The 27,441-nt window shown below is 41.8% G+C and overlaps 1 protein-coding gene across 2 annotated transcripts in view; it reads left to right on the forward strand.

Annotated features, from left to right (window-relative positions):
* The first annotated feature begins 263 nt into the window (after positions 1–263).
* The window catches only part of ATP10A (ATPase phospholipid transporting 10A (putative)), a 110,912-nt gene continuing 83,734 nt past the window's right edge, over positions 264–27,441 (forward strand). For both annotated transcript variants that reach the window (XR_007907641.1, XM_051806897.1), the window contains exon 1: positions 264–896. Coding sequence is in view for 1 of the 2 variants with exons in the window: in XM_051806897.1 (XP_051662857.1) it covers positions 457–896 (440 nt within the window). In the remaining variant the exon portion in view is untranslated. The remainder of the gene's footprint in view (positions 897–27,441) is intronic.

Below are 27,441 nucleotides of genomic sequence, written 5' to 3' on the forward strand. Positions count from 1 at the left end.
GACGAAAGTGTCCCACCCCGGGTCTGTGCCCCGGGGCGGCGCGGCGCTCGGGGCAGGCTGTTCGCGGAAGCGCCGCTCCCCATTCCCGGCGGGCGGCCCCCGCCGTTCCCCCCGGCCCTGCCCGCGCCCCGACAGCGCCGCGCCGGGGCCACGGCACGGCAGCCCCGCATCCCCCGCATCCCCCGCGCCCGGGACGGGGCGAGGCCCGCGGGAGGAGGGCTCGGCTCGCCGCCTGCCCACGTCCCATCCCCGGCCCACGAGGAGGAGGGGAAAGCGAGAGAGGTCCCAGCAGAGCGGTTGGGAGCGGGTTCGAAAGAGCCCTCCTCCCCCCCGCCCGCGCCCGAAGGGGAAGAGGAAAGGAGAGCCGTGGCGGGCGGCGGAGGATGATAACTTAGGGCCGTGCCTGGCGGTGGGAGCTGCCCGCGCTGCCCCGGCGAGGACAACGGGGCGGCAGCGATGTCTCAGGGCACGGCAGGAGGAGAGGGAGCGCCCCAGGTGCTACCGGAGGGGCAGGAGAGGCAGAGGAAGAGGAGGCGGAGGAAGAAGGAGAGTAAGACGCGCCTGGTGCGCTCCAGCCTGCTGTTACCTGAGGCCGAGACGGAGAAGCCCAAGAAGACGGTCCTGGCCTGCAACCGCCTCAAGACCACGAAGTACACGGCACTGTCCTTCTTGCCCAAGAACCTCTTTGAGCAATTCCACCGCCTGGCCAACGTCTACTTTGTATTTATCGCCCTCCTCAACTTCGTGCCAGCCGTCAATGCCTTCCAGCCGGAGCTGGCCTTGGCCCCCGTGCTCTTCATCTTGGCGGTCACCGCCATCAAGGACCTCTGGGAGGATTACAGCCGCTACCGCTCCGACCAGGAGATCAACCACATGGAGTGCCTGGTGTACAACAGGTGAGGCATGGAGGGTGAGTGCCGGGGACGGCAGTGCTGTGGTGGCAGCCAGCGTTGGGGTCCCGCCGGGCACGAGGACTCAGGCGAGTGGAGATGTGGAAGCAGGGCAGTGAGCAGGTCCGTTGTGGAGGGCTTGCATTTCCACTTCAAGTGCAAAGTAACTTCCAGTTGCCCCGGGAACTGGTATCTCCCAGCTCTTTGCTCACTACTGCGGGAGTTCATACAGTCCTGCAGGTGAAAGTGAAGCTTCTCTAACTGGTGGAGTCCCACAGTGAATCACTGATTTATGAGTAAGAAACATTTTTTATAGGTCTACACGTATGCTCTGGACTTGTGTTTTATACTTTAAAGGAAGGACACTGCATTGCAAAGTGCATGTAAGCATCACAGCAGTGTTTGATTTGCAAGCCTTTATGAAAACACTTCTCGATGTGAGCAGTAAACTACACTCGTGTATAGTTTCAGGCATGAATTTTGTTATAATAATATGAGACCTCACTCAATCTGCTATTAAATCTTCAATGAGTGAAGGACGGATAGAGGCTAGAGGCTCCTGAATTTCAGTTAGGTATGTGAGGTTTCATGACGTGAATTAACAAGCCTAAACTTTGTTTCTCTTTCTAAAGAATGAACCAGTCTTTCCATTGAACATTCACTTTCATTTATCGTCGCAAGTGTCATCATTCCCTGTGACTTTGCTATTTCCCAGTGCTTGTGATGGAGCATTAGGTCATTTATGTCCTTAAGAATTATTATTTTTTTAATGATCTGGGCAGTACATTTAGAGCACTGTGTTGGTATTTGTGAGTCAGACTGAAAGGACTTTTGCATCAACGTTTATGTGCTCAGAATCCAGCTTTACAGAATATTTGTTTTGCTTTTCTCTGAATGCTAGACTGTCATCTCCTAGTAGGCTAAGGCTACTGGGGAATGAGAGAAGAATATATTTTCCGAGAAAGCAGATTTTAGTTCTTTTTCTGATGCTTCTAAGTTGAACAGAAACAAAACACGTGCCAAGAAGCTTACACTCTAATTCCACAGTCTAGCTGGGAGTGGTCCCCTGTACTGACGTAAGCACTGAGACAGAGCAACTTTCCTATTGCAAGAAAGGCATGTGAAAAAATACACTGAAAAAAACTCGAAATAGGCTGGGTTTTCTGTGAAAAAAAATGCTGAAAAAGAACTCAGAACAGACTGCATTTTTTAAGATCAGCAGACTCAGGTTATTTCATAAACTAACATCACATAAGAAATCTCACCCAGAGATATTTCTTCATCAACAGATATGCATGCATGAAAACACAAATAAAATGGACTTATTTCTGTACTAAACTGAAAGCAGCCTAGTCAAATCACACAAACAGGCATTGCTAACCTATGCCTTTTTCTAGTGCCTTTCTTGCCTGTAGTTGTCTTTAACTCTGACCTCTTCTGGTGTTGAGGGAGATGGGTGGCAGGAGGTCTTTTAAGGGTCTTCACGCAGTAAAGTAAAATAGTGCTAATTAAGATGCTCAGTCTAGCCTTTTCCAAACAAAATCAGTTTAGAAATAAGCTCTTGTGTCTCCTAGGTTGAAAAGAAATAAGTACCTGCTGCAGAAGATGTTAAAAATATTAATGTATACTAGAATTGGGATGTTAATTCTGGAATGTTTTTCTCCCAGCAATTCTCCATATGCCAACATGACTATGAGAAAAGGTGTACCTTTGGTGTTAATATTACTTGTGGTCTTTTGGGAATCCCAACTAAGTGCACTGCCCTTTGTAACACTTGTGTTGCAGAGTAAAAGTCAGAATTGTTCCTTTTACTGCATAGTTTAGATTGCTGCTGAGTGACACTTACACAAGATTAATTTGGGAGTGGTTTTCCTTTGCATTTGCATCAAAGGCACGTGTCGGCCAAGCCCTTGTGGGGCAGCGAACCTGGAAGTTTAAGAGCTCCATCACCTATTCAGGCACAGCTTTCTGGCTGGAAGCAGAGCTGAACAATGCACGCTTACAGCCCACTGCAGAAGCCTGGTTGCCAGTAGCAGCTCACCTGTTTTCAGCTTCCAGTAGTCCCTAGGAAAAGCTTCCCTCCCACAACTAAAAAATCCAATCAAAATATGTGGTTAAAATAATTTGTTTACATATTTTTAATCTGCCCATTTTTAAAGCTTCAGCAAGTCACCTTTTTGAACACCCTTCAGCCCCAGTGAGCAAGATGGAACTAGAAACTTGCTACTTTTGCAGATGAAAGCTAAGATTCTTGTTAACTTGAGTGACAGGGTACCAAGAGTGAGAGATTTGTGTCAAGGTCATTGAAGTTGCTGGGCGTGAGTTCAGAAAAGCTGTTTTCTCAGAAAGGTGTCATGCCAGGAGAAACACAAGGGATTGATCGTGACTTTTACTTTGTTTCCTTAGTCTCTTTGTTTCTGGAAAAAAGTTGAAGTGCGTTGCATAAGGAAGTAATAAATGACAGTTTTTTCCTCACATCTGTTCAATGTTGATCCTTTATCAGTTTTACTACCTTTTAAGCAAGCTAGACTCTCTCTGTCTCTCCCTCCCCCTGCTTTGCCACTTCCTCTCTGTGAAGGCAGACTTTGATGCAAATGCTGTCCTCGATAGAGATGCTGCTGAAGGTAGGGCAGGTTAATGAAAGTGCTGCCCTAGGGCTGTCAGGGGGCAGTGACTCTGCTCTTGCTGGTCAGTACTTCCTAGCTTGTAAAGAGGCCTTCTACAAGACGGCATCTGAGTGCCAGGACTGTGCTGTGATGCACTCCCTCTCCTGCCAGCCTCCCACACAGCTGCAAGAGAGCCACCTCAAACATAGACTACAGCAAAACAACATTGAATTATAACAGTCAGCAAATGGAGACAGGGACTTTTGCTTCACAGTAGCAGAGAAAAGCCCTCCGTCTCATTTTATGTACTGTTTAGTGACCAAGGAAAGATTTGAGTTGGATACTGTGTGTTCTGTCATGTATACTTTTTATATATAATCCATACATGCTTTCCTGGCTGTTGAGGTACCTGTCCCCTGTTAGATACAAGCAGCAATTAATGATGCAAGATCTACAAGACAGAGAATGCAGCGATAGGCAGAGCCTACTGCTGCTCAGGGCAGCTCATCAAGAGGAGGTTCAACAGCACACAAGCAGAGTCTACTTTGAGGTCCTCTGGCACAGTAACTGATCTGGGGGAAAATGCTGTTCTCCTGCTATTCTGACTGCTTGACAGCTGGTACAATGACTAGACCTTCTTCCTCCTGCCTGCCCAGTGGTGTGGACTCAGATGACCCATTTTCATACAGCCACTGCTGAATCAATGACTCCATGGCTCATAGTTAGCAACACTTATGAGACAACAGAACAGCAAAGGATGATGCAGCTGTGGTGGGTTGACCTTGGCTGATTGCTAGGTGCCCACCCCGCTGCTCTATCACTCCCCTTCCCAGCCAGACAGGGGAGACAGTAAGGTGGAAAAACAACTCGTGGGTTGGGATAAGGCATTTTATTTAAAGTAAAAGCAAAGCAGAAGTTTGCATGCGCAAAAGCAAAGCAAAACAAAACGTAACACGGTTTGTTCTCTACTTCCCATGAGCAGCGGTGGTTGGCCACCTCTGAGAAGCAGGGCTTCAGCACAAATAGTGGTTTCTCAGCAGGCAGCCCTTGGAGACAATGAATGCCCGCCTTCCTGTTCCTTGCCTTAGCTTTTATATCTGAGCTGATGTCACACAGTATGGAATATCCCTTTGGTCAGTTCGGGTCAGCTAGCCTGGCTGTGCCCCCTCCCAGGATCTTGCCCACAACTGATGCTGTGCTCAGCAGTAGCCAAAACACCGGTGTGTTATCAATGCAAAGCACAGCACTGTGAGGGCTACTATGGGAAAATGAACTCCAGCTCAGCCAGACCCAATACAGCAACCTAAAGTAAAACGTTGAAGAGAGTTGCAGCTTCTTTTCACAGAAAGAAGACAGCTTTCCTTTAGAAATTCTGAATGTTGTGGAGAGTCCTTCAGAAGATTATTGCTTTCTAGGGTCAGATGGTGGAAAGGGAAAAGATCTGATTCTTTGAATAAATTGAAATAAGCTGTTGAATTTGAATTGGCAGCATATGTTGAGGAATGAAACATGCAGAAGAATTGCAGTCTTGTATTGCTCTGTGATGGACTTTGCAGGTGTGCCTGTTAGAGCAGTCAAGGTCTTGACAGGCAAAGAGGGAAGATTTCTTAGCCAAAAGGAGTTAATAGGGCCTCTCTCCAGAGGCCTTTACGGGCTCGTCTCTCATTTGGCAATACAGAGGAAATGAGGCACTTACTTTAGGAGGACAGTTTTACAGGTCACCTAGAATTTCAATTCTGTACAGGTGCTTATGCTCGGAATGCTGGATCACAGCCAAAACCCTTAGTTGATTTAAATGGAGGGAAGTTAAAAAGACATTAGAGCCCAGCCTGCAGAAAATTGGTTTTGCAAACCTGTGATGATCTTAGTCCCCTCTCTTTGTTCCTCTTCCTCATTTCCATCACCCAGGGATGGAGGTTGAAGAACGGAGATTACAGATTTTCAGTCTTAACAGTGAAGTCTTGTTTGGCTAGTTACTTTTCTGCGTTGTTATCTTGGACTTGGAGGATAGGATGGTGATTTTTTCTTTGCAGTTACTGTCCTCCAGTGCTCACTGGCTCTGGTTGCAGTTGTGGATCACACATGTAAAGGTTTGCTCCAAGTAATTCCAGGTTGCATGCTGCTGCTACTCTTAAATATTTTATAGAACTAGATTTGTCACTGGGGCAGAAGTGTTAAGACTCTTCTAAGCAGGGGCTTTGTTTTCATTGTGCTGTTACAAAGTATGGTATACATTTACATGGTATGTAAATAGAAGATGAATAGTGATAACTACAATCACAACAAACAATGGCACTTGTCCTTCAGGGAATTACATTTTATTACTGACTCAGTGCTATGTTGGTGAAATAAATTCCGCTAACATTTTTGTAGGAGCCATATGTTCAAAACCAAAGAGCTTTGCTTTTTAAATCTGCTCTCTAACTCTTGCTGTGTCCATGGAGGAGTATTGCTAAAGACTGTAATGGCCTCTGCATACTGATCAGAGACTGATAACTGCTTCTTGTGTCAACCTGTGACTTAGAAAATCCATGACAAATTGCAATTTACTACAGGATATTCGACTCCCCTGAGGTGTGGAAAATGTTTAATGGGGCATTCAGGCAGCTATCAAAGCAGACTGTTTTACATTAAATGTTAATTTATTTCTGCAAAACTGAAGAGGAGGAGAGAAGAGAGTTTGACATAGTCAACGTGTTTTCTATAGTTTCCAAAATACTCTCTCTTCTTCCTCCCCTCTGTCAACCCGACAGTGAAAGCAATTCCAGCCTTGGAGAACAAGGTACAGCAGTGTTACCAAATCCTCGCAAATGCACAGCAGATTCCACTCATGGCCTCTAAAATAGCCAGATGATGACTTGCCCTGTAATCACTTCGCTTCTTATGTGCTTTATTTTGCTGACAACACCAGTCTCTGAGGAGTACTATCCAAATAGTCCAGAGTAGCTTCTTGTCCCAAAACGTGCTGGTAGATAAGACATTTCTTACCAAAAGAAATATGCTTGTCTCATCTCTCCCAGAACACAAATGTCACTTGATGTGATTGAAAAGGAAACTACCTGGAATTACTCAGTTTCCTCTGTGAGTGAGTTTAGTGCACAGAAAGCTGACAGCAGAAAGTAACAGTCTGAATCTGTTGGTGAAGTCAGTGTTCCCTCCTTGAATTTCAGAGAAAAAGTGCTCTGTTCATCTTACTTTGTCCTTTGCTTCAGTTTTAGCTGGCCTGACAGTGAGTAAACTCAGTGGGAGATGTAGTAGAGGCTTCTCCATTAGATTGATAGGGAGCAATTTTATTCTGCAGTACAGTTTATCCAAGTAGCAAGGAGTGTCTGTGCTAATCTTCTGAGATGTAGCCAGCTGCAATGCACAGGAGAACCCATCTCTCTCTCCAACTGTATGTATGCAGTTCATTTGCTAATCAGTGTAGGGCAAATTTTCTAAGTGCCTGAGCTTCTCTACTGGAAAAGAAAAATGCTTTCCTATTTTTACTAAGCTCTTTCATTTGTACAGGCTGTCATGAGAGCCGTTGTAGGCTGTCTCACATGCCTCTGGCTAACTGCCAAAGAAGATGCTATTAATCTGCACTGAAAGACCTGTGATGTCCCCAAATTAATTTTTGCACTTACACATCCTGCTCCAGAGAGACACCATGATTACAGACCACAGCCCAGAATTATAGGTGGCCACCTTGTGTGCAGATCTACTTCCTGTCATGTGTCTTTATTATCTTGAGACCATGATTATTGTTAAAGGTGGCCAAAAGAATAACAGCTCTACTTGATTCTGTCAGAGGGCATTTCCAGAGAACCTATGCAGGAGAAAAGAATTGCATGTATTGTTCAACTCTGCCTGATACTAGATTCCAGATTCTACCTTTCAAGTGTCATTGAGTCAGCAGAACTGAAAACCAGAATTGAAACCCATGACAACCACGCAAAAATCAACATTTATGGAACTGCTTACTAGCTAGCATGGCATAACTTAGCCAGGACATTCCTCCCACTTGCAGACCAGTCCTCTAGAGAAATAGGAAGGGTCCCTGTCACTGGGTAGGAGTGAGCTTCCTCCAGGCTTACAGACCCTCCTCATTCCTGGATGAACAGGTTGCTTACATGGACACAGCAATAGGAGAAGTCTGAGTGACAAATCTCTCCTTGTCATGTAATCCAGCATACTCCCAATTTGCAGGGTAGTTGCTCTGAGCAAGAGCAACTTTCCTTACAATACCAGGCCTTTTGGGTATGTGAGGCTTTGGTGTTGTGCTGGTTTAAAGGTAAACCGGCAGGGGAAATGAACCCAACTCAAAAGAGATTATAAGTCAGAATAACAATTTAATAAAAATAATACAATAAATACAATTACACAGACAAAGAATTGGTTTTAAGCCACAAAACCGAGATGTATAACCCAGCACTCCGGGGCATGAACAGAGTGGTGTTCATTGGGCTCCCCTCCCTGTGCGGGGCTCCATGTGGTCCCTCTGAGTCCAAAAAGTAAAAGGAGAGGGAAAACCTGTTGGTGAGAGTGCTGGTCGCAGTTCGGTCGAGGGTGGTGATCTCAGTCTGGTTGGGAGTGCTGTTGCAGTCTAGTTGAGAGTGGTAGTCACAGTTAGGTTGAGAGTGGTGGTCTCAGTCCAGTCCAAGTTCCGGTCCTTCTCTGGATCCCACGAGTGGTACAGAAGTCCCAAGACTCCCAAGATTATATATCCTCAGGTTCAGGCAGGAATGCCCAGTACCTCCCTCAGGGTGGGGAGTTCCACACTGGGTATGAGGACAGGAGCATCCTCCTATCTCACAGGCCTCTTAACACCCAGCTTATAGCCTGAGGGGTCAGGCATGCTCTGGGTGGCTGCTGTAAAGGGTCTACTGATGGCATAGAATACACAGTTTTGGATTACACCCACACAGTGATGAAGTGGTCCCAGGTGTTCTAACTAGGACAGGTGTATATACACAGTATAGTCAATGCAGCTGGCAAGCCAAATGCGTGGCTTCAGGGTTATGCTCAGTTTGCTGGATTTATGCTGTCTAGACTTGGTTTTAGCAATCACATATATTGAAAGCAATTAAGTACATGAAAAGCAGAACAATTTGTTTCACTTCATATAGTTGGGGAAGTGAACCAGTTTTCATGGCTTACCTTCAGCCTCAGTGTTTTCACCTGGGCATTGTCACCAATGCAGCTGTGTTAGTGGCCAGTCATGTTTTTACCCAGAAGAGATACACAGCAAAAACATTTTTTGTACCCTGCTGCCCATCAACACTGCCTCACCTTGTCTTGCCAGAATGTTGAAGCAAGATAGTGGGAGTCTGTGCAGTGAGCCAGGGAGAGCTTCACTGCAGTGAATGGCATAAACATAAAGTGAGGAGCCACCTTGATGCTAGAAGCCAGGACACTCCCCTCTTATGGGTAAATTTGTGTAGTTATGGGCAGCAACTTCCTCTGATGCATATCAAGGACAAAAGTTGACTCACACCCAGAATGCAGCCACAATGCATAAGTGTAAAAGATGTTAGCTAGCAGCTTTTCCTAAGTAGGTGCTAGTAGTGGTGCACAGGGGAGAGGACATGCAAAGGAGAAGCTTGAATAGCCCTAATATGGAGCTCAACTGAGGAAATGTACATTTACATGTGTATCTTTTCTTCTGAAAGATTAGATAAAGCAAACCTCAGATTTAGTTTTAAGAAGATCACCTATATATTTCTGAGTGAATTGGTTTCATCTTTGCTGTGTGTCCAGGAAGTGGCAATGAGTGGGGTTCAAACTCAGAGCTTACAGTGCCTGTAAGATATGAGCTGAGAGGAATGTCTTTGTCTTTTTTACTCTTTCTAGGTTATAGCTACACAACCTGTCCACAGAAAGCTGCTAGCCACCCAGCTAATAGAGTGTTCTGTCCTGTGAGCTGCTGGGGATATCCAGCCCTTTTGAGCTGGCAAACTACCATGTGGCTCTTTGCTCCGACAGGAGCAATGTTTTACTCTGTTTCTCAGAACTGTTGCGGGTGAACATCTCTGCAATGGTCAGCCCACATCCTTCAGGCCATGTTGGTTAAAGGACAGTGTTGAACTGGCAAGGCATGCGTTTTCAAGGGTGGGAAACATCTTCCTCTTGTCTGCTATTTTGTTATAATTTTATTCTTGTCTGACCACAATTTCTCTAGAGTGACAAGCAGGCTACTTTCTTCAGTGCTGTGGCCAACATTTGTATTATGCCCAGTCATTTCATAAACCCAGACTCTGCCGGAGATTTGTTATGACAGGCATGGAGGTCACTTGTTTTTGTACTTCAAGGAAGAGTTTAAATGTTTGACTGACAACTGCACTCCAGTTCTTACATATCTGTGCTGATACATTAACACTGAGGGTGTCAACACTATTGTAGAATATTTGGTATTTCTGGAGTTTTGGTGGAGGTTTTAGCTTGGACCTTTTGGATAGAAAGTCCACTGTGAAGTGACAGCATTTGTAAACACAGGTCTTTTGCCTTTGTATATTCTCTTATGCTTCCTGGGCCTTTCCCAGGTTGCACAGCCATATACCTGTATGCTTGACCCTTGTCTGTTCACCTTTCTGCCTTCCAGTAGCAACCTGACTATGCCTATTTTGTCTGTGTTAGCTGGTTTTATGTGTTCACGAACAAGTCATTGAGAAAGTTGTTGCAAAAACTCCCAAAATATTGAGGCCAACACAGGAAGGGCTGAACAGCAGTCACCTAAATACATCTGTGAACATGTTCTCAAAATCTAAACATAGAGTAAGATGCCTCAGAAGAGATGACAGTGAACAAATTTAGCAGGCAAATTTAGCAGACAAACCCTTATAGACTCGGAAAGTTCAGTAAGTACATTAGAAAAGTGTAATGTATTTTGGGAAAAAATAGATTATAAGAAATCAAGTATAATTCACCTAAGTCTAATCTTTCGGTTGTAGTGCATTATTTTTGCATGGGCCTACACTTACATTTGGAAGTTCAGATGCTTTCTATATTTTCTTTTTCTCCCTTTTTAGGATTTCCATGTTCTAATTGTCAACTTCTCCTTGCTATACTTCCTTCTGATGTATACCTGCAGAGTTGTGAACCTAAAGCTGTTTATCAGAATAAAGATCTATATTGATTTTATTTGCATGTTTGAGAGCATCTTGATATTCCTTCCTTCACTATCATAGGTTCCTGTTTTATCAGAGGAGCTTGGACTGTGCTGCCTGTCTCCTGACAGAGCCACTGATTTGCATATTGACCCTTCTGCATATGCCATTAGTTGTCTTCCCTGTAAACAGTAGTGAGCTGCTGATTGTAGCTCCCTGGCAAGAAGCCCTCTCAAGTGTTAATCAGGTTCTCTCTGACCTGACAAAGGTATTTCCTAACAGAATTTGTCATATTCTTTAGGTGAGGTTTATTTCATGTGTCTCTTAGCTAAAAGTATATGTCCAGTCTGACCGAGTCATCTATGCTTGTGCCAAAATCAGTGGAGAGCACTGAGTGGTCTGGGGGAGCAGGGGGAAATCTTTCCAGCTTATTTGAGACGCCTTAGAAAGTTTGAATCAAGAGGTCCTTCTCTCTCCTATGATGATACAGGTGAAGCTGAACTAGCTGACTTGCTTATACAACTAAGTTCAGGCAAGATGAATCCATCCCATCATTAATCTCAGAAGGGATAGATTTTAATTCCTGTTAATGCTTTGTATGATTTTTTGACTGTAGAAGAGTAAGTAGCCTGTCCTGCTCAATATACTTTACGATTTATTTAAGAACTAAGCTTGGAGAATCACAGATGCAAGTATGTTCACCTGTCAGGTGAAGGGGATAACCCAGTATCCCCTGCTTCATCTTCTGCCACATTCTGCCTTCAGCAATAGACATTACCTTATTGTTCATACTTGTGAAATGTATTTATATCATTTATCTCAGTGCTGAGAAACAATGAGTTCTTGTCAGATAATTTTCCTCTTTTAATGGCAGATTGCATTTGCATTTCTGTGGAGTTTTTCAGGCTGTCCTCATAATGGGAGGAATCTTTGTATTTTGGGATGTTATTTGCTCTTTAATTTCAGATGCAGCTTTTGGGGATGAGTGTTGCAACAAGGTAGGAGGTTCCTAGTTCTGCTTTCTTCTATTTGTCTGGGTGTACCTAAATATTAGGTAACTAAAACCACTTTGTAAACTGTGTCTGTAAAATGCAGAGGGCAGTTGTGTGCTTGACATAATTGTGGACATTACAAGCGTGAAAGTGGGACTTCACTGTCAGATGTCTCACAAATATCATGTAGGGCTACTGGGCTTCTGTTTTCCGTCCAGTAGGCTCAGATGTTCAGACCTGCAGGTGGTACTGCTACGTGAATCAGAGAGGTCAGTGGTGAAATTATTCTGCTTATTTTGATAATTACTGATTCATCTTTGGTTACCAATTTATGTGCTGGAATTTTAGTGCCTGTCCATATGGGAGCATAGGCTCATGCAGATATACCATGTAGCCATATAAGAGGTGCAGCATCATAAGATGTCATGCCACTGTTTGCTGTCTTAAAAGTTCTGAATCCTGTTAATCTAATTGCAGCATTTGACACTCTGGTCTTCCTGATCATTCAGGCTTAAATGTACTGTATCCTATCAGGTTTTATCTTATAAATGTCTCTCACTTATTTTCAGTGCAGTTCCCTGTGTCTGTCTGCTTTTTGTGTTGGAATCATGGCTGTGTGTGGAAGTTCCTCTTTCTGTCAGATCCTGTGGGAGATTTCCAAAATGCAGGTTCAACAGAAAAACTGTACCGCAGCCCAGCCAACCATCAATCTAGTAGTGCTGATGGGTGCACCCATTTTTTGAGAGTCCAGTTTAAAGTCTGTAATAATCCTTGTCATGGACTGTACAATCCATGATATATCTTCAATTTGAGGAATACCACAGTGGACTGATACCTGCCAGCTCATGCCAGAAAGATGTGTGTAAGATCAGTAAGACCCATCTGCAAAGAACATTGCAGTATAGAATCCCCAGACTGACAGTGTATCTCTATATGTAGAACTAACAAAAGTAGTGCTGAAATGTAGTCTAGGAGGATTTTGTGTATTTGCAAAGTGTTTCATTTTTAATGTGTTTTTTATTTTGGTTGGGGGTTTTCTTGTTTGTTCGTTTTTTGGGGTTTTTTTGTTTGAGTTTTTTGGTGAGTGTGGGGGTGGGTATGTGTGTGTTTGTTTTTTCTTCCAGTTAACAAAAAGGTAGTTAATACCCTATTTCAAAACTGTTAAAGAATTCATCTTATCTTTACCAATTTCTCTAAAGATAAAACTAAAGAGAAAACTTAAGTCCAAAACATTTATTTCTTTTTAAACAGACTTACTGAAGAAGAATCTACCATGATAAAGACAGTACTAGTGTCTTTGAAGAACATACAGTCTCTTTCAAAGACTTTGCACTTCATTTAAGTGTAAGATTTCTCTAAAATTCCCCATGGTTATTCTAAATTCAATCCTCCTTGGAATGCAGGGAGCAGAAGAGGAGGAGGAGAATTCCTGAGTTTATTTGCAGTGGCATTTGGTTTGGCATGGAGGATTTTTAAAATGCTAATTTGGTCCTCCCATATTAATTCATATTCTTCCTCTGCTGCTCTTAAATTGGAAACTTTCCATTTTACATCTGGCAGTCTTGTCCTCAGTTGTTTAACCTTTATGCTTTATCACTAGAAATAGCTGTTTTGTGCATGGAATCCAGCCTGTTAGTCATAATAGCATTCCCTTCAGCTGTCCTATCTGGCAACTTCTAGAAAGGTTTCGTGTTTGGGGTTTTGTTTGTTCGTTTGTTTTGTTTTTAACCAGTATCTGCAATTACAGAAAGCATGCCTGAGTTGATAGTGCTGCACACTACCGAAAAGTTTTAAGCAAAAAAATTACAAAACATTCTTTTCACCACTGGCAGAAAGTTTAGAAATGCAGTCAAATCTACAGAGAGAAGTGGTTAAGACCAATGATGCATTGACCCTCCTAGTTGAGCATTATTCAAACTAGATGCAAATTTGATTGCTGATTTTTTGGGGAGTAGAGTTCTTACTTTTCCATTTACTGAGTATATATCCAGATGTCCAAGACTTCTGTGGGATGTGTCTTCATTGATGTCTAACTCCTTTCTGATCTGCTTTTGTCCACAGCAGATTATTCCACCGAGATCATACACAATATGAAAACACCGTCTGTGCAAGAAGGGTCCCCAGTCAGTGTTTGCTGTAACTTTTATTATGGTGCTACACACCTGCACATATTTAGTGGGAGCTCTAAGGTGATATGCAGTGTGCACCAGGTATCTAGAAAGCTTAGTCTTTTCATCTTTTTGCCCAAGTCTAAATCAAATAAGAGACAAAGCTCAGAAAAAGAGAGATTTTTTTTTCTTATGACTTCCTGTGCAGTTGGTTACATGGATGCCAGTCCTTAAAACTCCCAGCTGTAAAAGGTGTGTTTATACAGCACACATTCATACCCAGCTGGTATGTCGAAACACCTTCAGAGCACCATGCAGAGGTGCTTGTTCCTGTGGACACAATATGGGCCATTACTGCTGTGCTGTCTTGTAAGAGAATTTGTCAGCTCAAACATGGCCAAGTTCACATGACTAACAGTTTTCTGTGTGTGGATGGGGCACAGCTGGTGGGAGTACAGGACCCTGCACCCTGCTCTAATTTACTGTTCTTAGACTGAAAAAAGACAGTAAGAATGTTCAGTAAATGCATTTACAAGTTGCATGACTGTGCTTAATTTTGTGGGGTTATTTCAGCTTAATTGAAATGCATAGTAAGCCATCATTCTCAATACTGGCAGTTAATGCAGCATTGTTTCCTTAATGACTTTGGATCAGAAAGTATATTGTAAGAAATAGAACCCTATCAAAACACTCCTTTGTTTTTTTCAGACACGTGGATAACAGGTGTGATCTACCACATCAGCACAGGTCACATTATCAGGAGACTCATGATGCAGGGTTGAAAAGGAAATGAAGCAAGTTGGATATAGGCTTAAGATATTCAAGTGAAGTAGAAGTAAACAAGTGCTTCTGCAAGTTGCTATCCTTCTGCCATATTTCTGCCGAGTCCATTTTTGCTGAGAACTTAAATTAAGTGAAAAAGCTGCCTTTAAATTTTTAGGAAGGGAGTACAATATTTTTAGGAGTTTTATGAAGCTTCAGAAAAGTAGCCTATTTGTGCCACAGCAGTGTAGGCAGTTCATGTTCCAGAGTAATGTTTACCCTGAAAGAAGTCTACAGGAGAACACTTTGAACCATGAGTTTTCACCTGGCTTTCAAAAATAAGACACGTCTTGCAAGTCAGCCCTTCCTTTGGTCAATATAATGCCCTCCTTATGATTTTTGGGATCACCTCCCATGGCCTTAAACATCACTGGCTTTCATACTTGACGTCTGTCTGCATCTCTCTCTGTTGTAAGGGCAGTATGGGGTAATTTGTATGCGGAACTAAAAGACACATTTATTCCACCGTGCAAGTAGGTCTGTATCAGCAGTGCAGCAGGCTGCTGTGTTGGTGTGGCAAACCCAGCACAGAATGACTCAGGTTTATGTCTCTGAGCTGTTCAGTAAGGCTGGTAAGGTAGCCTGCATGAGGCACGTAACATTTTGTTACAGTCACACTGCTTTAGGAGGAAAGCTGACTGTACAGCAGTTGGTTCAGAAGTGTCCAACTTGAATTTCAAGATTATTTTCCACCTCAGAAGACTCTGTGAGCCTGGTTGACATACACATTCTAATCAAGAAGAAATACTGAGGTTACAATGTTTACAGCTGTAGAATTGACCATTAACTGATCAATTCTTGGACTGAGAAAGTTAAAAATATGATTGGGAGTTTAATAAGTCTTAAAATGGATATGAGTGGAGTCATGGCTGTTTCTTTGTGAGGAAGCAGAGGGCATTTTGTAAACATCAATTGGGCGCTTTGCAGTTGAGGAGTTATAGGAGAAAATGGCCAGGGTGACAGTTTTGCTGTCTTAGCAGTTTGTACGCTGGGACAGCTCTCTGTTTGCATAGCTGTGCTGTTTATCAAGAAACCTCTGAGCAATAGACAGCAAACAGCCACTGAATGGGTAGCCATTACAAAATAGCAGAGGTAGGTCTTTGTCTGCAGGCCTTCAAAGAGTCCAGGAACTGATGGCCGAAAAAACCAGGTTTTTTATGGTCCCGGGAACAGGCAGTGCACAACAGCCAAGAAATTGGAAATCCAATATTTTCATCATGTCCTGGGATTATGCTTTGGCCAGCTCAAACTTTTGGTCCTGGGCTTACATTTCCAGGAGCGGTGCTTTACTTCTGAAGTTGTGCTTTGAACTCTCTTGGCACAGAGAGGGCCGATGGTTGACAAAGAGATCAGTCTGCAAGGGTGGTACAAGCAGTCTTTAATTCAACCTGCTAAGAGAAGGAAGAACAGAGCCAGACTTCACACATGAATAGCACTGACTCGGTCTCCTGTTTCAAGTTATTAAAATAACACTTCAGTGTTTTTTTAAAAGACATTTTCCTAAATACTCTCTAATACCCATAACAATTTCAGATGCTGGGAAGTAAATATTTTTCTTCTACCACTGTGTTTTGGGTTTTTTTCCCCACTTGGCAAGCACTGGTATTTGGGGGTTTTGTATTTTATTTATTCTTCTACAATATTTAGGATGAAGTAGAGATTAGCTTTCCTACCAACACCTTGCAGATACACACACACAAAATACTTAAACTTGCCAAAACAAGTTATTTTTTACATCAGCATTCTTGAGTTATTTTCTACTTGCATGTTTTTAAAAACAGAGTATTTCTTACCAGCCTCTGTGAACAAAACATTGTGTTTGCAAGATAGAAAAAACCAATGGCTTTTTAGTTAGTACTGTAGAGATCAGCTAGGGAAGAGACAGAGAAAAATATACAAAATCTGATTATTAGAATGTCTCTTAAGATAAGACCAATGTTAAGATAAATTAAAAAGTAAGGAAAAAGACAAATGTAGTTGTGTTCTCTAATGTCAGAAAAATGAACTCTTAGTGCTTTGTAACTGGGCCTTGAAATGAGCCCTGGGAGAAAACTAGGGCTCTGTGATGGTTTTGCTTTACATCCAACCCTTGATTTCTTTTTTGATCGACACTTTGTTATATCATGACAGACTAATGTTACTTCACAAGCACACGAACTCTCTCTGTAGCACAATGGGAACATCACCTGTGTGAGAAAATCAACAGTCCCAAGGCAAGCTATGTCCTCCCCAAGTCTGGGCTTCAGGGGCATTGGTAAAGGAAGATGTGCTTACTGTTCCCTTCCTGTTGATCCAGAACACTGTTAAATATCCCATCTATGCTAGAGTCATGTTCCCTCCTGCCCCCTTTTATCTTTTGTTGTTTGATCTAGTGTCTTACTGAATTGCTCAAAGGCCTTGGCAATCATTTTGGGAAAGAGGACAGTATTGAATCTTAAGGGCACTTACAGGGAATCAGCAGGTGTCCACTAGGGTCTTCAAAAGGATCTTGAGCAAGCTGCATAACCCTTTCTGTTGTCAAAGTCATAGTCTTCAAAATGGGAAAATCATGGTTTATCTCAGAGGTTTTGCAGTTTGAACCGCAACTTTTAAAAGAGGTCTTTGTTGTGATTTGATTCCCCTTGAAACCAAATGGAAGTTCAATGTCTTGATTTTCTCATTCCAGGGATATTCAAATCAGCTATCTTATGTGGAAAAGCTTGATTTTTAATTTTTTTCTTGGATTTTTGCATTATTAGAGATCTGATTTCACAATCTCTTTAAATGAAGTTGCAAATAGATTATGGAAAAACTACTGTTATAGGTTATGGAGAGACTATGTAGTTTCAGTTATAAAGAAATCTGTATCTACCATCTGTAAGGGCCTGATTAGTCCCAACACTACTGTGGTAAATGGATTATAATTACTGTACTTCTTCCACAATTCCCAGGGAAACTGTGAAATAAAAAAGATTTTTAAAGAGCATTGTCAGGCACCCCAGAAAAAAAAAAAAGGTGGGCTAGTTAAGACAAAGCAAAACATTTGGAAGTGCCATATGCAGAAATAACCACTTCAGAAATGCCTGTTTACTGAAAAAATGTCACTGCACAATAACAGTTGCCAGCTGGTAGAGGTGTAACACTTTAGAAGTAAAGGCACAGTACAGAATAAAAACGTATGTGCTGTAACAAATTTTGGGCAGAATCACAGAATATGCCAAGTTGGAAGGGACCCACAAGGATCATTGAGTCCAACTACTGGCCCTGCACAGGACCATCCCCAAGAGTCACACCATGTGCCTCAGAGTATTGTCCAAATGCTTCTTGCATTCTGTCAGGCTTGGTGCTGTGACCACTTCTCTGGGGAACCTGTTCCAGTGCTCAGCCACCCTCTGGGTGAAGAACCTCTTTCTAATATCTGACCGAAACCTCCCCTGACACAACTTCAGGCCATTCCCTCTGGTTCTGTCACTGGTCACCACAGAGAAGAGATCAGTGCCTGCCCCTCCTCTTCCCCTCACAAGGAAGTTGTAGACTGGGATGAGGTCTCCCCTCAGTCTCCTCTTCTCCAGGCTGAACAGACCAAGTGGCCTCAGCCACTCCTCATACAGCTTCCCCTCAAGGCCCTTCACCATCTTCGTTGCCCTCCATTGGAGGGTCTCTAATAGCTTAACATCTTTCTTAGATTGCAGTGACCAAAACTGCACACAGTAAGAGAGAATATTTCAAGTTCATCATATTCCTTAGCTACAAATAATCTTGTGAAATATCTGTTCCAAAGGTCAAATAAAGACTTCAAAGCAAAAAGGTTAATACTGAAACTGTCTCTAGCATGTTTATTCTGAAAATATTTCAGAAGATGACAAACCTTATTAATGCAACAGTCTTACAGGTTTTAGCTGTAGGTAATGAGGAGTTCCGCAAATGCCTGGCCATGAGAATTAATAAATTTATGTCATCAAACTGAAAACAAGGGGAGTGTTTTTGGAAAACTTGTTTGGAGGAAGTGCTGTTAAGTGAGGGAAACATGAAGCCAAATTCAGTGTTCACTTACCTTCTCTAGGACTGGACTATGCAACAGTTTTAAACTCAGATATTTAGATTGCACGTTAAGAAGAAATTCTTTATTTTGAGGGTGATGAGGCACTGGAACAGGTTGCCCAGGGAAGTTGTGGATGCCCCATCCCTGGAAGTGTTCAAGGTCAGTTTGAGTGGGGCTTTGAGCAGCCTGGTTGAGTTGAAGGCCTCCCTGCCCATAGTTGAGACATTGGACTAGATAGTCTTTGAAGATCCCTTCCAGTCTAAACCATTCTGTGATTCTATCCAGCAAAATAAAAGACTTACATGTCTTTTGCTCAAAAGGAAGTTGGGGTTCTCGGAAGGGGTGAGAGTAAGGCATAAATTAGCCTCTGTATCCACCAGCCAAATTTCCTTTAAGCTGCTGAAGTTGTTTGTTGTTCTCTGAAACCATCTAGATCAGCATGAGATTTCTCTTACGTGTCTTCAGCTATTTGGAAATTAGGCATTCAGTCCCACTAAACTCTTGTTTCTACACATTAGCCTGTGCAAAAAGATGGGCATCTCCAGATAGCTCTTGATCCTATCCATCTTCTGCTAGGAAGAATCACCCACCATAGGTGTCCTCACCCCTCTTGCCATCTGCTGTGGAGACATCTAAGCAGGTAGAGGAGATGAGATCCCTCATTTCTGGACAACTCAAATAAGGTGAAATGAAAACCTTGTCTCACCAGGAGGGTGGATGTGGATGTGCGTAAAGATGGTCTTAACAGGACAGTATTTTACCTTTACACTGATGATAAAAAAATTGAGTCATACTAACAGACCCCTCCTCTGTTTGACTTTGTTGTAAATATCAAACTTTGTTACCAGTTTTAACCTAAACGTAACTGAGTTTTAGGCCTAATTACTGTGGTTCTATTGCTTTATACAGGCCAGGATGTGCTCTCTCTGAAGCAGCTCTTCTCATCATGCTGCCTGTATCACTAAACTGCTTATTAGCACCAAATCCCATGCTCCATTATAGGCCCAATTTTGTCAAAACTCCTGTAATTTTGTTAGTACACCTGCTGTTTTTCCAGCAATTGTCATGGTTCATTTCTCACTGGAGAGACTTTTCCTATCAAGTGTGATTGAAGCTAGCAAACCCAGCAGCAAGTCCAGACCCAGGCCACCCCCAGCCCCGCATCAGCATGGTGCCGAGGGAGCCCTCCAAAGTCAACCTCGTCTTACTGGTGAATGGAGCCTTTCTGCCAATGTACCTCTGTCACCACTCACCCAAGAAACACAGGCTTTCCAAAGCTGTGAGCGTATCTAAGTTCACTCAGATCTACTGCCAAAGGAAAAATGTTAGGTTAACCCTTTGTAGTATCCTTCTAGAAAATTACTTTGGTGACCTTCTTACATTTCCTGAATATCTCAGGTTTTCTTATAAAAAATGGGATACTAAAATGCTATTCATGGTCATTTAAAATTAAGTGCTAAAAGCTTTGATGATGCTACAGGAAGCATTCCCCTCTCAGATATATACAGGCATTTAAAATGCATTTTCATTTTCAATAGCATTGACATCTCTGCAGAACGGTATCCTCCATAAAAGGAGGGAAAATGTCACATACCTCAAAGAGTCTCCTGATGTGCCCCTGATGTCTTCTGTACCTCTATAATAATTTTGTAAACATTAGGCCATTTGGACCAATACTAATGTTCTGCTTTATGTAGAAGGGAAAGAGACATTGTAAAAGAGCTGATAGAGATAAATTGTTCTGTGAAGAAACACGTAACAGAAAAATTTAAATCAAATGTGACTTTCTCTACATTTTTTTGGTCATAGGGGCACATCTTTCTGCTTCTTTCCAAGACTTCTGTTTTGATCTTCACAGGGCAGGAAGGAGAGGGAAAAGAAGGGCAAGTTTTTAAATAAGACGGGAAAAGAAGGAGCAATTTTATTTTTCAAAACAGAATATGCATCCCGAAAAGCACATGTACAAGATCTAAACTTTGGAAATGAAAGACATCTTTCCTACCAGGCCCATAGAAGGGCTTTGGACTATAGCAGTTCAGGTACAGAATTACTTCAGTGCTGGAACTCAGCAGTGTTAAAGTCTGTTCCTGTCCCCAACTCTGACAATCTGCCTATGTGCTCTTGGACATCTCCTGAAATGCACCCAGCAGTAATTTTCCACCTGCATCTACAAATGCCAGGAGATGCGGGAGGCATTACGCGTTGGTTCCGTGAAAGATAAAAACAAGCTTATTGTCAGTAGGCTTAAAATGCTGGATCTGTACTTCACTAGAAAAATGCTTGCGCATAAAAAAGTAAGAAAAATCACAAAACCCTCTGCTATCGCTTAGGCAAGTAAAATGGTAAATTTTCTGCTGTCGTGTTTTTGGGGCTGAAACTGCTTCCAGTTTTGGGACTGAACACTACAAAGACTACAAGACGGTCTGCTTATTTGAACCTATTTGGTTCAGCTATTTTGGTCCATCTCAGCTAAGTTGTTGTCCCAGTACCCTTTTGCGCAATTTTGGAACATTACAAATATAACAAAGGGATAAAATCTAATTTAGTATATTCTACTGCAAAAAAACCCCCCAAACCTGTACCCAGTCATTCTGCTATCACACTTACTGCTGTCATGCCATTGTTTATTTCAAGACAGTGATATTGAACAAAAGAGGTTTTTGGTGTTTCTATGAGATGAGAAGCTGTAAGTTTATTCTATAAATACAACCTGAACAAACTTGTAGGAAGGGCTGAGGTGCACATTTTCTCTGAGGAGGGCTGTGAGGCATGCTTTAAACAGAGAGATCCTTACTCGACAGGTAAGGATGATGAGTTAAGTCTCTTTCCTCCAGAGAGTACTTAATCGCTTTTTCTTGGGAAAAAAAAAATATGCCAGACAAATAAACAAAAAATGGAAGTGTTCCAACTATCTGTAAAAGTTTTGTTTTCACACTGTGCTTCAATCTCATTACAGCTTTTGCGGAGTAACAGTGGTAGTCAGACTTTTGTCAGATGGGAAGTGATTAGGGTGCGAATTGCTGTAGAAAAGCACTATTTCCAGTAGTAACACGGCAGGTGTTTTGAAATAAAGCTGTTTTAACCTTTCAGATTGCAAAGGCATCCGAGTAATTCTAAGAATCACAATCTACAAATGCCTAATTTTACTACTGTTTTCCTAATTAAGAGGGGAAAATGGTGTGAGGAAGCTGAATTTTGAAAAGTGTTCTCCTACAAATTAGCAGCTTCCTATTTCTGATCTGTCACTAGGAATAAAGTCATTTAAAAGTAGTCTCAAGACCTCCATGCTGGAGCATAGCATGTTGATGGGCACTTCAGGTACAAAAACTTATGTTTTGATCAAAGCCTAAAAAATGTAAAGGCAATGCACCAGGGAAAACAGATTACAGTTCGTGATACCAAGATAATTGTCTGATAACTATGTTTTCTTCATGACATGGGATGTAACTTTTTTAAAAGATTTCTGCATCATTTGCTGTTTGATGCAGAAAATCTTGTCTTAAAGATTTTATCTGAATGCAAATCCACCACATCCCTTTTGGAATCATCCTGATGTAGTACAATGAAAAACTTGTGCATTGTTTTCCATCTGAACTTTGTTTATATTTAGGTCTTAACGAGTGAATCTTATTCTTTCCTTGCCTCATTACCTCCTTCAGAAAGCCTTGCTCTGTTAACAAATTTTGATCAGGTCATTTCTCATCCTTTCTTAATTAGTTAAATTGATCCATGGGTTAGAAACTTAGTATTATCCCCATCATTCACAAGGTCACGATTTAGTTAGATTTTCCTCCTACATAGCCTCACATTATCTATTCATATTACAAAGCAAAGTTCTTCATTTAACTGTTAATCTACTCTTGACAACCCAAATTATAAATAGTACCAAAATCTAGAGGCTTCTCCTGCTTGGACTAAATAGCACAAGTCCCAGTATTTCTAATGGATCTGGAATTAATTTCCTCTTTTTGTATGGTAAAAGTATAAGCATCAGAAGTAATGTGAACTGTTAAAGTAAATAAAATTTACTTAATCTATTTATCATATTTTAAGACCATAAATTACATGTTATTTTATCACTTTAGCACAGTATTCTGTTTTTCACTATTTACTGAAGACTGTATTTTGCCCAATAACAAATCAGCTATTAATACGGGGGGAAATTTGCAGTGTCAAACATTGTGCACAATATTCTGAGCACAGTGAGATCAAACCCATTCCCACCCATCGTAGCATAGGAATGTAGGGGTTGGTTCAGAGCCTTTTGCTTGACAGAAATCTGAACATAGCTGACCTGCTCCAAAGCACAATGGAAAAAACACTGCAAAAAACCTCAGTAACTTCAGTGAGTTTGGGATAAAGCACTGGGACTTTCCTGAAAGGAAAATAAATGGCAAATATTTCTAATTGTAAGTAATTTTAAAGCAGACCACTTTGTTCTCCAGAATTACTTTTAAGGAGCTGCTAGAGACCAAAAACATGTATAATTTGATTAGTTTGATGTCTAGGATATTTTTTTCCTGCTTATTCTTTTTAGTTGATGGAGAAAAAAAAAGGTATTCTCTTAAAAGCTTACCGCAGATTGATCACAGATAAATTAAAGAGCTTTGATGTGGCCAGCAAAGCATACTTACTAATAATACTTGATCTAATAACAAATACAAATGTTTTTGGAAAAAAGCTCTTGGGCGTATACTGAAATTACATGTTTGTTTTTCTCCCCTCTTTTGAATAATAAAAAAATTAAACTTTTTTTTTAGGAATGTTTCATCAAGCTGATTGTTCTGCTTCAGCTATGCACACACTATGGTAGAAAGGAAAAACAAGTACAGCTTTGTATTTGGTTCAGAACAAGAGACCCTACATTGAAAACTCTCTTCATAAAAACCACTGAGAGCTTAACCTGACTTAGGTTGCTGTTGCTTGGCTTTTCTTGCATGAAAGGCTTAGTGATACCAGGCCTATGTGCTCTTACAGTTCCCAGTTTTAGGGAAGAATATATAGAGATGAGAAAATTCTCTTCTTTGTCCTAAAATTCAAAGGTAAATGTTCAAATTTCCATTCCTCAGGTTTTTGTTAGCCTTTCTTCTTTAGAGGGAGGAGCTGTGAATTGCAGCAAAGCCTGGTGATAAGCTCCTATGTGCTCTTTTTGCTGACCATTTTGCAACTGATGTAGGTTTCAATGCCTTACTGAGCTCAGTGGGGACAGAAACTTGTCTGCCAGCAGAAGCCTAGGGCTGCCTAGGGTTCACTATAGTGTCAGGATCTTTATTTTCAGAAAATGTGTTACTGTGTGGCTGAGGCAGAACTGTCTCATGATGCCCTGTCCCTGCTACCTGTGTGCCTCCTTCATGTGTGCACCACACTCTGCCTTAAAGTGCCTGCACTACTTGCACAGACTACTGCTCTGAGAAGGGTGCCCTACTGTGCTTTTCTCTGGTCCTTAAAAATCCCGTTCTTTGCAGCCTCCATTTTTTCATGGACAGTTTTATACCTACTTGGTCTTGTCCAGGGATTTACCCCCTCGTGGTTAAGCATCCATTCTCTTCCTCTCAAGTTTGCTCTCCTGGAAGTAATTGAGCCACTCTCTTGGCTTTGTTTTGTTCACCATGAAAACCAAGCATAGTTAGTTGAAAATAAATGTTTCTTTGATTTACTTTTAGATCATTCTAAAAGCTCAAAATGGATCCAAAAGTTTTTTCATGAACACAAAATGATCACTGAAAACTTTGAAACTGTTCTTCATTCTGGATAAAGGCCAGGTTCATTCAAGGCCAGGTTGGATGGTGCCCTGAGCAACCTGATCTAGTGAGTGACATCCGTCCCCATGGCAGGGGGGTTGTAACAATGATCTTCAAGGTTCCTTCCAACCCAAACCATTCTATGATTCTATGATGAACTAAAATCATTAGTTAGGGAACAGCAATTTGAAACAAAAATTCTTGTAAACCAGAAAAGCATCTAACTTCTGAAAATTACGGTCTGTCTGCCATCAGGCATCTTTAAGATTCAGTGTGCTGTGGAATAGCCTTCCCTTTAATTTTTCATTCTCAAGTAATCCCTGTTGAATTTCTCTAGTAGTTCTCTGGGCTCTGTCCTGAGCCCAGGTGACATACCACCCTGCCATACAGCAGGGCCTTGTGCCCTTGAAACAGTGACTTTGACACAACTGTCTTTTAGAGCCCTGGGCCTTGGAAGGATAAGACCTCTCTAATATTCAATTTGTAATAAATTATCAGCTGTTTTTGAAAATGCAAACTCCTGTCTTCCAATGTTAAAGTTCCATTTGGAGATTCTTGGGTTTAGTTTGTTCCAGCTGTCATTTTTGTTGAGGAAAAAGCTTACCTTAAAATGTGTGCTGCCTAGCTGCTGAATTAACAGGGGCTGTTTTATTGAAAACTAGAAACCAAGTGGGTTGTTTTGTTATTTTGGTGTTCCTTTTTTTTAATCCCCAGAATTTATCTAATAGATTTCTGTCATGGCTGACTCCAGAACTAATAAAAACCAGAACAGAACAAAATTGTTGGGAGACACATAAACCTAATATTAGTTTGGAAGGAGTAAATATTTATCCAGGCAGAAGGAGATGACTTATTTAAAGACTGACCTAATTTATTATTTAGGAAAACCACCTTTCTGTATCCACCCTGCAGCCAAGAATTGTCCTCTTTTTTTTTTCCTAGGGAATATTTTAGTTTAAGAAATGAACCACACAACCCAGAATATACTGGCAGGGCAGTCTCCCAGAATGGAACTACTCATTAAACTCATTTATCCTCCTAACAGAGCATTCTGAGCATGTTGTAATGTTGCAGTGCACTAGGGACAAAGCTGAATCACTGAAAGGTCACAGCTCTCAGACAGTGGCTGTAGAGGAAGGCTCTCTGGTCAGGTTTGGGTTTGTACTAGAAGTTTTCAGAGATGCTTGTCCATGACAGACATCCTCACTCAGCAGTTCTGTTTAATACCTCATTTTTAAGCTACGTGTCAAGTAACCCCCCCAGAAAAACAAGTCTTGGAGAGCATGAAGGGGTCAGGGAGGATGTTTTTGTTTTCTTCATGTCATACTCGGTTAAGGTAAAATGCTAGATGAGGCAGGGGATCATAAACATGGTGGAGTTTCTTATTTGAGGTTGATTGGTTGGTTTGGGTTTTTTTTAAATCCTGTGCAGACTAGTAACAATAAGGAACATTCCATATTTTCTGGTAGCAATTGAGGTGTTGGATAGTTTGTGGTCTTAGGTTAGTGGGCAGTGGACAGGCCACCACAGTTATGGAAACTGTGATGCTTTCTCAGCTGAGAGGATTTGAAAAGGCTCAAAGAAAGAATTGCTTTCCTCCAGCAGAAACACCCTCTCTGACATAAAGCGGGGCAGCATTGTGGTTACACAACCTGTTCTAGTTGAAGCTGAGCCTTGCAGATCTGGTTATCCCCAGGACCCCCTTCCACTCCCTCCGCTGCTCAGTTTAGCTGCTTTTAAGGTCTCTTCCTAGCTTTGTTCAGTCAAAATGATCCAGATGAACTCCAGCACTTCTCATAGTGGGATTCTGTATTTTCCTAACTGTCCTGACCTAAGAAGCAGCTACACCAGCAGTTGTGTCAGCAATTGGTGTGATGATCAGTCACATCTTACAGGAAGGCAGTGGTGAGCAGTCTGTGGTGAACTGCACAGGGTAACCACTCAACTTGACCCAGTTGTGTTCAGAACATGCAAAGCCCTATCTTCCTAGAGCAACACAGGGAAAACATGAAGTTCCACTGCCCCTTTTGTGCTAGTGTTTGGGATGAGCTATGGGGCTATCCAGCCTTCCGCAAGTGTGAATAAAATAAGTTTCTGTCAACATGTGTGGATGTTGTGCTACTTGAGCACAATAGTCTAGTAGCCCCCAATCTAATAGTTTATGTTAGTGTATTTACTGTTCAGATGTAAAACACCTGATGGATTTTCATTCTTTTGCTCTGTATGTGCCCCTTTGTATCACACTTAATATGCTTTCCCTCTTTCACAGAACAGCTCCCAGTATTTGTAAGGTTATCACACCTCAGCAGATTATTTGAATGTGCTGTGCAACATACTTAGTTATTTTTATATTTCCTTATTAAGATGTTTGCATGTTTGTGTTCTTTGAACTCTGCCCAGATTCTCATCCCTTTCATTCCAGGGACTGCTGAGGTCCCTGCAGAGCAGTCAGAGGAGTACAAATCCCTGCTAAATGATCGAATAATCTCTGTGTTTAGCTACAAATTGTGCTGACCTTCAACTGTTGTGTTTCAAGATAGCATTGCCATCCACACCCTCATCTAGTGTGAGTGGGACTCATGTCTTTTGGTGTGTTCTCACGTCCTAATCTCTATGTCATCTTGACCTGTGACATGATGGGCAGATACCACAACCCTCTTCCATCCATGGACTACAAACCCAGGCTTATGTGTTGTATTTAGTAGCTCACTTCATTTCTTTTTCATACACATAATTTTCAGAGAGTTTTCAGGAGAGGGGTTCTTCAGAGCTGATTACAGTGATAACAAATCTTATACTTAACCTGAGTATCCTGCGTCTTTCTGCAAGCACTGAATTAAGACTCTGAAATGAGGAGCTGTCTTAAAACCTGACTGAATACAGCCTCATGCTAATAAACCCATCAGTTTAATTTAACATGGCTGTGCAATAAAGCAGATAGATGATAACTTACCTCACTAGGTCCTGTACTCTGTGTATTTGATGGGTCTAGTTTACCGTGATGCACACCACTGCCTACAGACCATTAGCTTTGACGGTGACTAAAACTGGAGTAATCAAGCACTCCTCTGTGACTCTCTCTATTGCATATGCTGTCGTTTATTATTAACCTGTGTCAACAGCCCTTCTAGTAATTTATAAGCCATGTTACACCGCTCTTTACACTTGATGCTATT

Source organism: Manacus candei, unplaced genomic scaffold (assembly GCF_025592945.1).
Source record: "Manacus candei isolate 608988 ecotype Guabito, Panama unplaced genomic scaffold, ASM2559294v1 h1tg000069l, whole genome shotgun sequence".
Taxonomy (NCBI): Eukaryota; Metazoa; Chordata; class Aves; order Passeriformes; family Pipridae; genus Manacus; species Manacus candei.